The sequence below is a fragment of the Elaeis guineensis genome, chromosome 11, assembly GCF_000442705.2.
Source record: "Elaeis guineensis isolate ETL-2024a chromosome 11, EG11, whole genome shotgun sequence".
NCBI lineage: Eukaryota > Viridiplantae > Streptophyta > Magnoliopsida > Arecales > Arecaceae > Elaeis > Elaeis guineensis.
The window spans coordinates 114966815-114980258 of NC_026003.2; the positions used below are offsets into that span (position 1 = coordinate 114966815).

A 13444-nucleotide genomic window follows, 5' to 3' on the forward strand; every position below is an offset into this window, starting at 1 on the left:
GCGTGGCTGTGCATGGCCATCCATTGCATGATGGACGGGGCGTGCTGTGCACCGCACGGTGTGGTGCACAACGGAGGATTTGTGCGTATTTGAAGCAGACTACTTGCCATCACTTCTTACAATGTAAACAATATGATAAAAGAGAGCTATGACAATGATCCCGCTTTGTGAGCTACGGCATGGATGCCGATACACCTTTCTTTGATGCAGCATTACCTTGTCAGAATGCAACTGGCAAACAATATTGGCCCCGAATTTGGAGGGCTCTAAGCTCTTATGGGTTCTACCAGGTTTGTAGGGAAAACCAGGACTCATACCGTTCATCTCAGGACTCTGTATGACCTTCATGGTGGTGTCATTCATTTGGTAGTCCTAGTACTCGACTGGAAGTCATTTGGATTTGGTGGTACTATGCTACATATTGCTCTTTTTTCAGTCATGCCAATTTTGCCATGATTGGATTAAAAATCTAGTGAAGCACAAGATTGGAGGTCTGAATGATAGAAAGACCGACCTAGTTTAAGATGCTAGGCTCAAAGAAATTACTAAACTTATCTCAATTTGATGGGGCACATTGTGTGTAGCCCCTATAACCATTAGGATAATGAGAACTAACTATGAAACTGGTCTGGGCCCTATAGCGATGCTCAAAGAACCATGGGTAGCGTTTGTTGCACCGCTTTATTCGTCTCCCCGGGAGGAGGAAGTTGTTACGATTCACAGGACTGTGATTCAAAGAGGACTAAAAATTGCACCACCCAGTGATTTTTTTTTTTCGTTTTAAATTTGAGAAATTACTAATTTCTTCAAACATTACTCTTTTTGTGGAAGATGGGAGGGCTATCGTAGCTTTAGTGTGGTCACCACCAATCATTTCCAATCACTTCTAAGAAATGACGGCAGGTCAAATACGTGGTAAACATGTTTGAATATTTGAACCAAGTAAAAAGGCAAGAGAATTGCCAGAATAATGCTTTCGAAAACTGGTCAAAGGAAAAGATGGATGATAATTTGAACAAAAAGGTAGAAGATTTGGTTCATTGTGCCTTCCAAAATGAGTTGATGGATTATATAGAAGATAATTAAAGAAAATATATTTTTCAGATTGCTGGGATATGAAACAGTGAGATTAATGCAGTGGATACCTTTCAAGTTTATGGTTGACTGCTATTTTATTTTGAGAGGCAATGAAAAGGCCTCTGATGCCCACAGGGAAGCAAACCGTTTGCCTGGTCTTTCTAAGATGAAACCAGAATGCTTATTCTTCCTGGGATTCGTGCAGCTATAATTTCCCTGAACAAAAAAGAGAAAGAAAGGTAGCTTAAAAATTTCAGTCTTCGGAGAAAAATGGGCATTGTAGTGTCATTGGTCTTTACTTGGGTGACTGAGCATAAGATTTGAATAGAGCTGGGGCGCTTACACTGTTTTACAATAATCTGCAGCAGATCGTACCCTATAGAGCTCAGATGGATTTGGACTGTCTACCGTCTACCTCTGATACAACAATTATGCTCATCGAAATTGTGTTATTTTTCTGATAGGAAGACTGCAGGGTGAGGTGCTGACTGAGGAAGCAGAAGAAGGTTGACGTGCCGCCTGAGGAAGCAGGAGAGATTGTGTTGTGGACTCAGTGCAGAGTTGTACCGTACGCAAAGGGTGAAGGATCATCAGGCCGCATCGTGAGGAGGAAAAAAAAAAAGAATCATCAGGCAATTACATCAAAGACTCGTAATAAAGATCTAGCAGGACATTATTTAACTGGTATTGAATGTCTAATGACTAGGTGTTACGAGTTGGTTGTGCATTTCCTATTTGGTGGTTTGGATGAAAGATCTTTCTACCTCTTTAGTGCCCGTTTGAATGGTTCTATAGGATTGGACCGAAAATTCTATACGACTCGTGGTTTGAGCCATCTATTTAAGCATAACATTGTATCAATCAAATACCGCTCAGTCCAAAATCCTATAAAAAGAGAAAAGATCTTCATATGCCTTTTTCTTTTTTGCAGCTTAAAACTAGAATCTAGACCGGGTTTTAACAAACTCTTGGAAAATACAAGATGGATGGGCCAATAGGTCCGATTCAATATCCAAACATGCCCTTAGTTGATTTGTTTCATGCAAATATTGTTATATTGGATCTCAGCTAGCTTTATATTAATTTAATTGCCTTTTTATTATGAAAAAAAGAAAGGGGGAGTATACAATAGTTGAAGCAATTAGGAAATTCATTTTATTTGGAAGGTAAAGGAGTGAGATGTTCATAAAACTTTTGCTTTATAAGGATTATGGAAAAGCATTGAGATTCAAACTAGAAATGCTCTATTGAGAATAGCACTGGATCAAATAATTGGAAGAACCGTCAGAAAAAGCATAGGCTTTCCGGATATCTCGGGATCAGCTCTAGCAAATGTTCAATATGATATGAAAAATTTTGATGGTAATATGAGAATGACAAGTATGAGGGCTTAAATTGGGTCGAAGGACTGTTTCCAACCTTTTTTTTTTTTTTTTTTCTCCATTAAATAAACTGGAGGATACAAAATAACTTGATGGTATTATGACAACGGCAGATGTTCATTCTCACATAAATAGAAGGGCTTAACCTGGGTGCAATCTCACATAAAACGTTTGATTGGTATTATGACAATGACAAGCAAATTTTAAGAACTTTGGGTCGGAGTCCTTTTCCTTTTTCCTCTTTGATGGGCAAAATAAATGGTGCATAACTACATTAGAAATAAATGATATCAATTTTGGCAGTTACATTAGTGAGCAAAATTGGGTTGGTGGGACCATATGTTTAGCCATTCAATAGTCCGAACAGGTCATTTAATTCGTAACATTGTGTGTCAGGAACTACCATTAAAGAAAGAGCAAGTCCTTTCGCAACTCTCAACTCATCATTCATATGACAGAAATAGAGACAGTAGAAAACCTGTCTGCGTTATCTACCACTGTAGACCATGTGCCATAGATTCAACTGCCACCATGTCAAACCAACCAGAGAAAAAGGATGATGGTCCAACTTCTATGTAGAGAAACAGTAGTAACTGCAGGTGTATATCTCTAACTTAATTGGGTGTCCTGATTCCCCTCTGATTTATTGAAACCTTTGCATGGCCTGAGAAGATGTTAGTGGCTAGGAGACTAGAAGAAGCAAGTAGTTTCTCCAGTGTTTGAGGATTGTCGATTCGGTCAAATAAAGTTATGTAAAGACTTAGCAAGTTGGGTATACATAGATGTTTTGGATCTTTTCGTCTAGGAGGGAGACCATTGGGTTGATATAGATAGCAGGTTAAATCTTTGTATTTCTGATCCGTTGTTCAGAGAGACAGTCCATCTTTATTAGTACTCAAAGTTCTGGCCTTTCCTGATGGCCATAAAAATGTCCTGCCATCTGTGAAGGCACATGGTGCCTGAGACCTCGCCTTGAGAAATTTTGGCTATTGATTCAATTTGTGTGTGTTGTTGAGCTTGTCCGCGCCTTTCAACCTTTTCTTGGCAGCTTTCCCTTTTTTGAATGTTGGAGTCAAGGATGTTAGGCTTATCATTTGTATGACATCCCCCACCCTGGATCCCGTCTCTCTTTCTCTTCCAACAAGACTTGTTTCTTCCACAGCTCAGTTTGGTTATAAGAGTTGGATTTAGTACAATTTAGGCTTGAGCTAGGTCATTGATCAAGCATCGAACTTTTTTTCTTAATTATGATAAAAATATAAATAACTAAAGAAGCTAAAATGTAGCTCCTCAGTCCAGAAATAGTTTTAAATCAGTGAAAACTTGGCCCCAGATTGTTTAAGAGGTGCTGAAATTGAAATGTCTGTAAGCAAAAGATGCTACCATTCTTTCCCAACGTATCGGATGCTACCGTATATTAGAAGCATGGCTTTGGAAGAGGTGTCGAAATTGCGGTGTCCGTAGCACTACTTCCGAGGTTTGCAATCTTTAGATGAATTTTAAGTTAAATTTGACCTAGCCTAGAATCTGCATGTGCAATGCACATGAGATAATTTATGAATGGTGCGAGAGGGGCCAAAGACTCTATCGAGGGTGAGAGAGAGAGAGTGATGGTGCACCGTAAGGTGGAAGAGATGGGCAGAGTACTCGGTGGAAGGTGGGAAAGCGGGGCAGAGTGCTCGATGAAAAGTGGGAGAGGAGGGTGGGGCGGCGAGGATTTTTTTCTTCTAAAAAATTGTTGATTGAATGTAAGGTTGAAAATGATTCGGTTGGTTCGATTTTAAATAATTTTTTTTGAGTAAAATTGATATTTTAATTTTAAAAAAAATTAAAATCAAATATTTGATTAAATATAATTGATTTTTTGATTTGATTTTATATCAGTTTGATTTGTTCATATAGTATTTTTAAGTATTTGAATGGTTTGAATAATTTTTCGATTTAAGCGGATTGATCAATTTGATTTCTATTTTTTGTTTCTTTATTATGGTTCATAATCAAATCAAATTTAATTCAAGTCGGATTGAAATAGGATCAAATCAATATTTTAAATTCTTAATTCATATAAAATACATAGTATAATTTTGAATATACATCTAACATAAATATATATATATAAATATATGAAGCATGTAATATAGATATATATATAAATATAATATGATATTTTAATTTTAATTTATCGGTTCAGTTAGGTTTCGGTGGATCACATAAATCAATAAATCAATAATCAAATCGAAATATCAATTTTTTTTTTTTATTCAATCGAACCAAATCAGTTAAACCATCGAACCACTATATTTAGTTCCGTTCAGATTGGATTGGATGGTTTAGATGGTTTGATTGAAATTTTTTACCTCCCCCCTCCCGTGCACATTGACGTGGCAAGTTGGTAGATTTGGTGAAAAAAAAGTAGCTTGTTATGTTGCTATAGGCTGATAAACAGGATATAATTTCTCCTTCTAGCCAGAATTTTAAATATATAGGTTGAAATGCTTTAAATACACGACCAAAAAGAACAATAGCTGGCCAACAAAGAAATGCCTCGGTGATAAGATTGGCTCAATTCATCATTTCTTACACTGAGCGGCTAGAGTTTTTTTAACCCCCAACCCACCTCCCAAACCAAAAATCAAAAAGAAAAGCTAAGTAGATGCATCTAGATGCATCTAGCATTTTCGTGAATAAGCTAAGTAATCCATTGTTAGCAAACAAGATCTCAACACATATCATGCATGTGATTTATTCAATAAGACTTGGATCCCATCACTCAAAGGTTAGAAGATCTGATAAATGTAAAAAAAATATATTTTCATCAAAAAGGTAAATATATATATATATATATAACTTATTTATTAGAAAAAGTTGACATTTATAATCATAGATAAATGGCTCAGGTCAAACTTGCAGTTCATGGCACAAGGTACTTGTGCCCTAAACTTAATTTCCTCAAGCTAAACGCATGCATTGTCACCCTGTTGCTGGTTCATGTACCTTTGTCACAACTTACAAGTCATGATACGAAATTCTGGTTTGAGGATTTCGTTTTTTCGCGAGACTAAGTTGTTTATACTGTGTTGATCTACGTTCTAATCAATCCTTAGGCTGAAACCAATTACTCATCCAATTTGTTTCAACGCCTAATCGAATGACACCTAGCCCATTCCATGAAAGGGACCTGCCTTGCCACCGGTGGCGAGAGCCAGGACCGCAATGCTGGGGCCCTAGAGCATGACGCGCGCCCTCCATGCACCGGACTCGTCCGTGCGGTACACTGGGGCGTTGGGTGCATCGCACATGCATGTCCCCTTGTAGCTGTGCGCATGGAGGTGGCACTCACAATTGATAGTAGGGTAAACCCGTTGCCTAATTATTCTATAGATGTTTAGCATCACCGTGCAACATGGCATTTTGTGAACGGGAAATGCTATAATCGAACTTTTTCAATACCGAATATGTCTTTGTTTAAAGAATAATTTCCGCTGCATGATCTTTCATGGTCCCTGTGTCTCACCAGTCTCCCATGTGTTATGCACATTCTAGAAAATGCTTTCGGTTCGTTCTCTCAAGGAAAGGAGTTGCACCCAGTTCTCTTTGATTAAGAATTATTCTAATAAAGCATGAAAGGCAGCTGAAATTATTAATATCTTGAAACATGGACCATAATATATGTTGAGGGATATAAGGTTTTATAAAAAATACTTGGGGCATGTTTGGATGTTTTTAAAGAACTAAGCTGAAAATCATGCAGGAATCGAATCTGTTGCTCCATCTTCTAAAACCATATCCAAACACAGACTCAGATGCTAATCTTTAGGCTGAGGAAGAAAATAAAGATCCATAGAGGTTTTTTTCCCTTCTCATATAGTATTTAAGTTGGGTGGAATTTGGTTGATACTACTTAAATGGATGGTCTAATCTACAAATCCTACAAGATTTTCGGTCTATAGGAATAGTCAAACATGCCCTTAGAAAGTCTCCATGAACCTTCTTCACTTAATTATCAAGGACTTTTTTTGGGGGGAGAGATAAATCGAGGACTTTTTCTAAGAACACTAGAACATTACACTGAAGGCATTCGCCCTTCTTTATAAGCAGATAAAGGGGGACCCCGATGAATGATCTGATGCTGCTTTTGAATCAAAATACCAAGGCATGCCCTTGTTCATCTCCGTATTTCCATATTTTCACCATCCATGTATTTTGTTGTTGCTTGCACCTCATCCAACGGCTATCAAGCTTATTCAATGGAGCAAATCAAGTTAATCCAAGTAGTTATAATTTCCTAGTTCTAATATTGATAAATCCAGCAATCAAGCCCAATGGTAAAGAATCATGCAAGGTACAACAGTGACCTTCATAACCATACAGCCCATGAATACAACTCCGAAGGACCCCCTGCAGATTGTACCGTCCTCATCTCTCATCCTAACAAGAAGACAACACACCGCGCTTCCCTTGCATGGATAGGTTAAAATGCTTCAAGACAGAGCAGATGATACGAACCAAAACCAAACAACCGCTTGCAGCAAATATCATAAAACCACAGCCACACCTCATTGCACTAACAAACAACTTTTAAGTAATAATACTAACAAAAGGCAATTGGATTTCTGTACCCCTAAAATCGAAAACTTTTACACCATTTTACCAATCCAACCCCATCCCTTTCTACAACCCCCACCCACCACACCAAACCCAAACCAAGTCAGTAAATGATAGCTAGGAAAGAAGAAGAAAAAAAAACAAAGAAAGAAATTATTAATTCCATTGTTAATTGAGGCCTAATCCTAGGTTAGATTAGACACTGTAGATAATTAGGAAGCAAGGGAGCACCGCCCGAGGGTCGAACACAACGAGCTCTCCTTTCGGAAGGGACACCGACTCGCCGGCCGACTCGGGGTCCGACCCGGTCCGAACACGGCCCGCGATGACCCGGCAAACCAGCATTGCCCTCCGGCCGGCCCCGCCGCCGGCGCTCTCGTGGGCCCGGCCGCTCCCAGCGAAGGTCCGGACTCCCCCCGCCTTCCCCCCCGGCGACCACACCTCGCAGCACGCCACCCCGCCGTCGTAGATCGCGTCGCTGGAGGCGGAGGAGCTGGGAGCGCAGTGGAAGCGCATCATCTCGTTGCCGTCGGCGGCGCAGCGGGCGTCGTCGGAGTGGGAGGCGGCACAGCGAGCGCGCACCGCGGTCCGGTACTCCTCGAACCGGGCGACGGTCCGGGGCGGGTTGTGGACCCGGAAGAGCATCTCGATCTCGCCCGGGAACGCCGCGCCCCGGGACGACCAGCTCGAGCTGAAGATGATCTCCACCACCCGCCGGGACGAGTGGCCGGCCGGCAGCTCGGTCAGGGTAGGGAAATGGTGGGAGTGCGCCGGGCCCGGCGCCGAGGGCGAGGGCGGGGCCGGCGGGGGCTTGGGTTTGGGTTTGGGTCTGGTTCTGGGTCGGGGTTTGGTTTGGGGTGGCGGGGTGGGCTTGGGGGATGGCTTTTTAGGAAGAGACGAGGGATGCTTAGGCAAAAGAAAGACGACGTCTTTGAGGGCGTGGGAGGAGTTGGCGCAGGAGAGCGGGAGGAGGGGCTTCTTAGACGGCGTCGGGGGGTAGACGTCTTCCAGGGCGTTGGATTTGCACTGGAGGGATTTAACCCAGCCCGTCGCCATTAACGGCGGGGAGGAACAAAGGGATTCGGAACAAATAAGAGAAAGAGCGAGCGGGATAAACGGACCAAGGCCCAAGGGACAAAGAGGTAATGTTTGGGTGAGGGGTTTTGAGGTTGGAAAAGGTGGGGGTCCAGAGGAGGAGGAGGAGGTGGTGGTGGAGGAGGTGGGTATTTGGTTGTTTGCTTTGGCGGTGCTTTTATGTGCTGGTTCCGTGGATGATTTCCTTTTTCATTCATTGCTGCGAGGTTTTACGGCTCTGGGTAGGTGCACAGTGCAATTGCAAAGCCAGTGGGGCTCTTGGCTGTAAATGTCCTTTTTTTGTGCTCGGACCGAGCTAGGCTTTAGCATGTGAGCTACTGGGTTCCCAAATTAGGCCCATTTAGTGGTCCAGATCTCAGTTTGTGTTGGAGCGTGTCTGTTTGTTACTTGTATGGTTTTGACTTTTATTAGGAGGGTGATCATGCATGGATGATTTCTAAGGTTGAGTAAGAGTATTTGTGCATATCATACCTGATTGCGTCAATTATCATGGCAGTGATTATAACAATCTTGGTCAAGTAAATGGTACGTGATTAGTTGGTCAGCACCTAATTATCGCATGTAGTTGATGGGCATCGGAACATTTGCCGGTGCTCATCGGAACAGCCGGATGTGTATTGCTGGTAAATGAGATGCGTGATTACCTTGTCGCCGTTGCCTTACCCTTTTTTTTTTACTAAAGTTCGTTAATTTATATGTTGTGCATTTCTTGCACGCATGCATGTATTTTATGTGTCATATTTCCTATTTCAGAGTGATTCCTGAAATTCTTTTAGTAGGAGTGCTGATGCATGCCCCAGCCAGTGAGTTTCATCAGTAGATTGTCACTATAAGGCCTTTGACAACAGAAAAAAACTATGGCTCTTTTTTTTGCAGTCCCTGTGTCTCAAATTATTATTTTTTTTTTTGAGAGCCACCATCTCCTGTTTGCTAAAGGTTAATTTCGATGGCAGTGTGCATAGTCAAGATAGTATTGATGGTTTTAGCTTTGTTATTCATAGTGTCTGGTATTTTTATTGCAATCGAAGAGGTTCAAATTTTTGATACTATAATGCCTGTGGTGGAATTGCATGCTGCATAGGAAGGTTTGTCATTGGATGTCTATAACTTGTATGTTTCGCAAATTTGAGTGGAAGGTGATTTTATGATGGTTGTTAAATGACTTTCTGATCTATAGTTAGATTATTATAGGAGGTGTTGGGTTAGATCCTTGTCGCTTCGCCAACTATCTTTCTCTTCCTCGTCTCCCTTTCGATTAAGTGTGCGACAATCATCTTTCGTCTTTGTCTTCCTCCCAACTAAGCGCATGACATTATCGATTAGGCCAACTTAAATTGCGGAGTATGACCAAGTCGGCATTTGATCGACTTGGTTTGACGTTTAGTCCATGTCTAGCTGACAATGTTCGAGGTCGAGATGGCGACATTATGCTGACTATTTTAATGTCATAAGTCTGGAGATCGAACGACGGTTATTCGGTACAAGTATTAACTACCCACAGTCATGAGGTGTAATAGTCGTCTACGAATGGATCACTACTCGACCTTAATGCCTGATAATGGGGTAACCACCTAGTAAATGTCATAACTTCCACGTCTCAAATATTCAAGGACGAGAGTTACATGGCAACGATATTCTCCACCCTATAAATAATCTTAAGTAAAAGGGGACTAGATAAGTTTTACTGATTAGAAGCTTTTGGTTCTTTACTGTTCTCTTTCTCCGATTGACTTAAGCATCGGGGGGTCCTTCATCAAAAAATTTTCTATAAGTGAACTTCATTTTGTAGGTTTCCTGCTGCTCAGCTCTCAGGCGCTACATCTCGACTCACCATCGATCATCTTATCGGAGATCGGCAACAACAAGAGACATCTATTATTGTAGGATTGTTAGAGGATGTTGGGCTTTATGTCTATTGCTGAAGTTCTACATATATATTGGGAAGCTAATAGTGCTGTTGATTGGATGACCTCTTTCATGGCTGAGCATTTTGGATCAATATTATAAAAATTTATGATTAATTTATCTTTTTAATTTTTAGATATTTAAATTTTTGATTTTTAGAGATGTATTTACACCCCCATTCCCGCCCCCCAATTAAAAAAAAAAAAAAAAAAAAAAAAAAAAAAAAAAAAAAAAAGAGGAAAGGGTAACCCATGGGATCATATTGAAGAAGACGTGCGCGATCTAGGTGGAAACCTTCGATCCAAAGGGACTCAACCTAATTCAAACCAGCATTATTCGCTAGGTAATCTGCCACCTAGTTGGCTTTGCGGAAGACATTGATGGAGAAGAAATTATGCATTCTGGCACCAGCCTCCCTTATTTTCCTTAAAGCAGGGTGGAGAGTAGCAATGCCAATCAATCCAGGTCACTGTTGCCATCGAGTCACTCTCCAAAACTATATCATCCTCTTGTATGAGGGGTACGGCCATCCTGAGTCCAAGCCAAGCTGCCGTAACCTCCACCTGTAGCACTGAGTTCATGTAAACTGTCCAAGCTGCCGTAACCTCCATCTACGGCACTGAGTTCATGTAAACTGGAATAAAAGCTGTGAGGAAGCCAGCGTTCCAATTTATCAAAATTAACTTTACTATGACCTGGTTGTGGGGCTTCCAAGCAGTAAGTATGTGTTGAGGAGGGGCCTCAAACAGTCGCGGCATGTGGCAGCTCCAGATTCCGGTGCCCAACAACTTTGATTGATCCAGGATCGATCGTGTGTGTTAAAAAACTAGCTTTAGAAATTGCCTCTAGAGGATCCACAACACGATCCTGTCCTCTTGTAATTAGATTTTTGTTGAATTCTCTATCATCCACTATTTAAGCGCCGGAGCCTTGCCTAATTGCTTGACTCTCAATAGGTATATTTTTGGCGGGGCTCCATTTTGTAGCCAATTTTTATTTCACAATCACCCATCAAAGACTCCATCTTTTTAAATAACTGATGCTACACATGCAAAAAGGGAAAAAAAGAAAAAACTTTAATTAAAGTGTCTTCTACCAACGGAGCCAGACGAACCAACTTTGATCAAGCATCACAAAGTGAGGTGGTGATGGAGCAGAAAACAATCCGGATGCAGTTAGAAGAGTTATTTCAACCTCTCAGATATTAGTGTTACTTTTCGTTTTAAATCAAATGCCATTTCAAATTACTCTATTCTATGAATTTTGAGTTGCATTCCTGCTGTCCTAAATCAACTTAATCTTTGAAATTAACTTGTAAATTACAGTTATCTACAGCCAAGGAAATTGGACAGCATTGCTTTGCATCGTAGTCAGAATTCTCAATAGTTAAGTTGGTAGGTTGCTTGCCCCCACTAGTTCATTCGTTTAGGGTGAGCACATGATATCAAAAAGTTAACGGCCCAAAGCCCATCCCTAAAAAAAAAAAAAAAAAACTTTCTATAAGGTTCGATTGGACATGACAAAAAACGCAATAGATGAAAAGTAGCCCGTAAAAATGGCATGGGAATAGACTAATGTCATGGGGTTGCGTTGAAGTCACAATTCTCTTGGTTTTATATGAGCTCGAAATGGACAAACTGTTTCTATATGCTCCACTCCTGACCTGTGACAACTTTCCAAAGGAGATAAATGCTTCCATGTTCCTTCGCAGCTGCATGCGGGTCAGAAGAGGACTCAAGACATGGACAGATGATGTGGATTTGTGGAAACAAGTTCCATCAAATGGTTGCTCTCAATGTGAGAACCCTTTCAAATTTTCTTTGCTAGTACTTGAGTAAAGGAAGGCCGAAAGCATGTATTCCATCTATTGGATACATCATTGCATGGATAAGAAATGACCTTATCAATAACGACTACTTTTTTGTTCCATGACAAAGGCATCATCAGGTGCAAATGGACTGGTGATTGTTATTGTTCCAATCAGAGTGATGGAACGGAATTTGATGTTAGCTCTGAGAGAAAAAAGGGGAAAATAAAAGAAAAATCCAACCTCTTCCCTTGCTGAAATCACTAAAACATTCAAAATGGGATTATGCAGTTGATTTGGTGTGCTTTGCTTTTTCTGTTATAATGATGTACTCAGGTGAAGTCTCTTTCTTTGAGTAGGGTACTAAAATGAAATTTTAAAATGACTCAACCGGCATTGGGCTCGATTTCTACAAAATTTTAGGAGAGTGTCAAAATCAACACCTAGTCTACATGCAAAGTTAGGCAAAGATAACAAAGAAAGCGTGTTCATTTAGCTTTCCAACAGGTATTCATCTATGCAGACAAATTGATACTAGACCTAACCTTGATGGCTATTGTTCTTTGCTGTTGCTTATAAACCAAGACTAGACTTGGTTTCTGTTCTCCAAATTCTTCCACTTGAATGTCCCAGTCTAGATCGTTGTGTCATGGGTGGGCTTTTTGGTCATTCCCTTGAGGAAAGGTGGTTATATAGAGAAGAAAAAAGATAAAATGGAAGAGAGATGGAACAGTGAAAGTTTGAACCAGAAAGAAGGTAGAGTCTCTTTTTTCTCCCACTTCCTTCAAACTATTTGCGGAGTTCAGTGGCAGAAGTACCTGGAGAGAGGTTTGTGGGGGACAAGACCATAAGAAAGACGACAGCTTTGAGATTTTTGGTATGATGAAAGGTAGGAATGGAGATGCTCTACACGAGGTGGGAGACAGAAGGGTTAATACCGCCAGCCTTTGTTTGCTCACGCCTAACCGAGATCGGAATGGAATCCTCTTTGGGTGCCCCGGGAAACGCGCCGTTTGCCCCGGCGTGCGCCTCGGACGACTCGGTGGACCCGGTGGTGAGTCACTTGTCGGTCAGGCCCCGGCGATGCCGAGTCGGGACCAGTTTACCGGAAGAATTGTAGAAACATGGCTTTTCTTTGTAAATTTTATTCTATTTACTTTATTATTATTATTATTATTTGTGTTCGGGTAAAGAAATAGCTAATAATTTCACCTGCAGAAAACTTCCATTGGAGCGAGGTGATTCTGGCAGCAGGCTTTGAAATTTACATTTTACCAATGATGCAAATAAGTTTCTAATGGCCCCATGTATTCATTATTAGCTATGGTACATTAATCTCAAAGCCCAGCGCGACCCAAATCTTGCTCCAGTGGAAACCAAGGTTTTCATTGCACAATGAATCTAGACTGTACATTTAGAAAGCTTTTGATTAAAGTATAATAATAGTAGTCGTAACGATAGTAGCAGTAGTAGTAAATGTTAATATAAAAAGCATAAATTATAATAGTATAATAATGTTAATCATAGATTTTATTTTTAATGAAACCCTAAACATAGAATAATATTAATATAA

At 40.6% G+C, this 13444-nt stretch overlaps 1 protein-coding gene across 1 annotated transcript; it reads right to left on the bottom strand.

Moving 5' to 3' along the window:
- Window positions 1-7046: 7046 nt before the first annotated feature.
- LOC105054023 (uncharacterized) lies at window positions 7047-8504 on the bottom strand. Its single transcript, XM_073245672.1, has one exon. It carries the CDS (start codon window positions 8118-8120, stop codon window positions 7260-7262), a length of 861 nt encoding a protein of 286 aa, XP_073101773.1. The 5' UTR covers window positions 8121-8504; the 3' UTR covers window positions 7047-7259.
- Between the last annotated feature and the right edge of the window lie 4940 nt (window positions 8505-13444).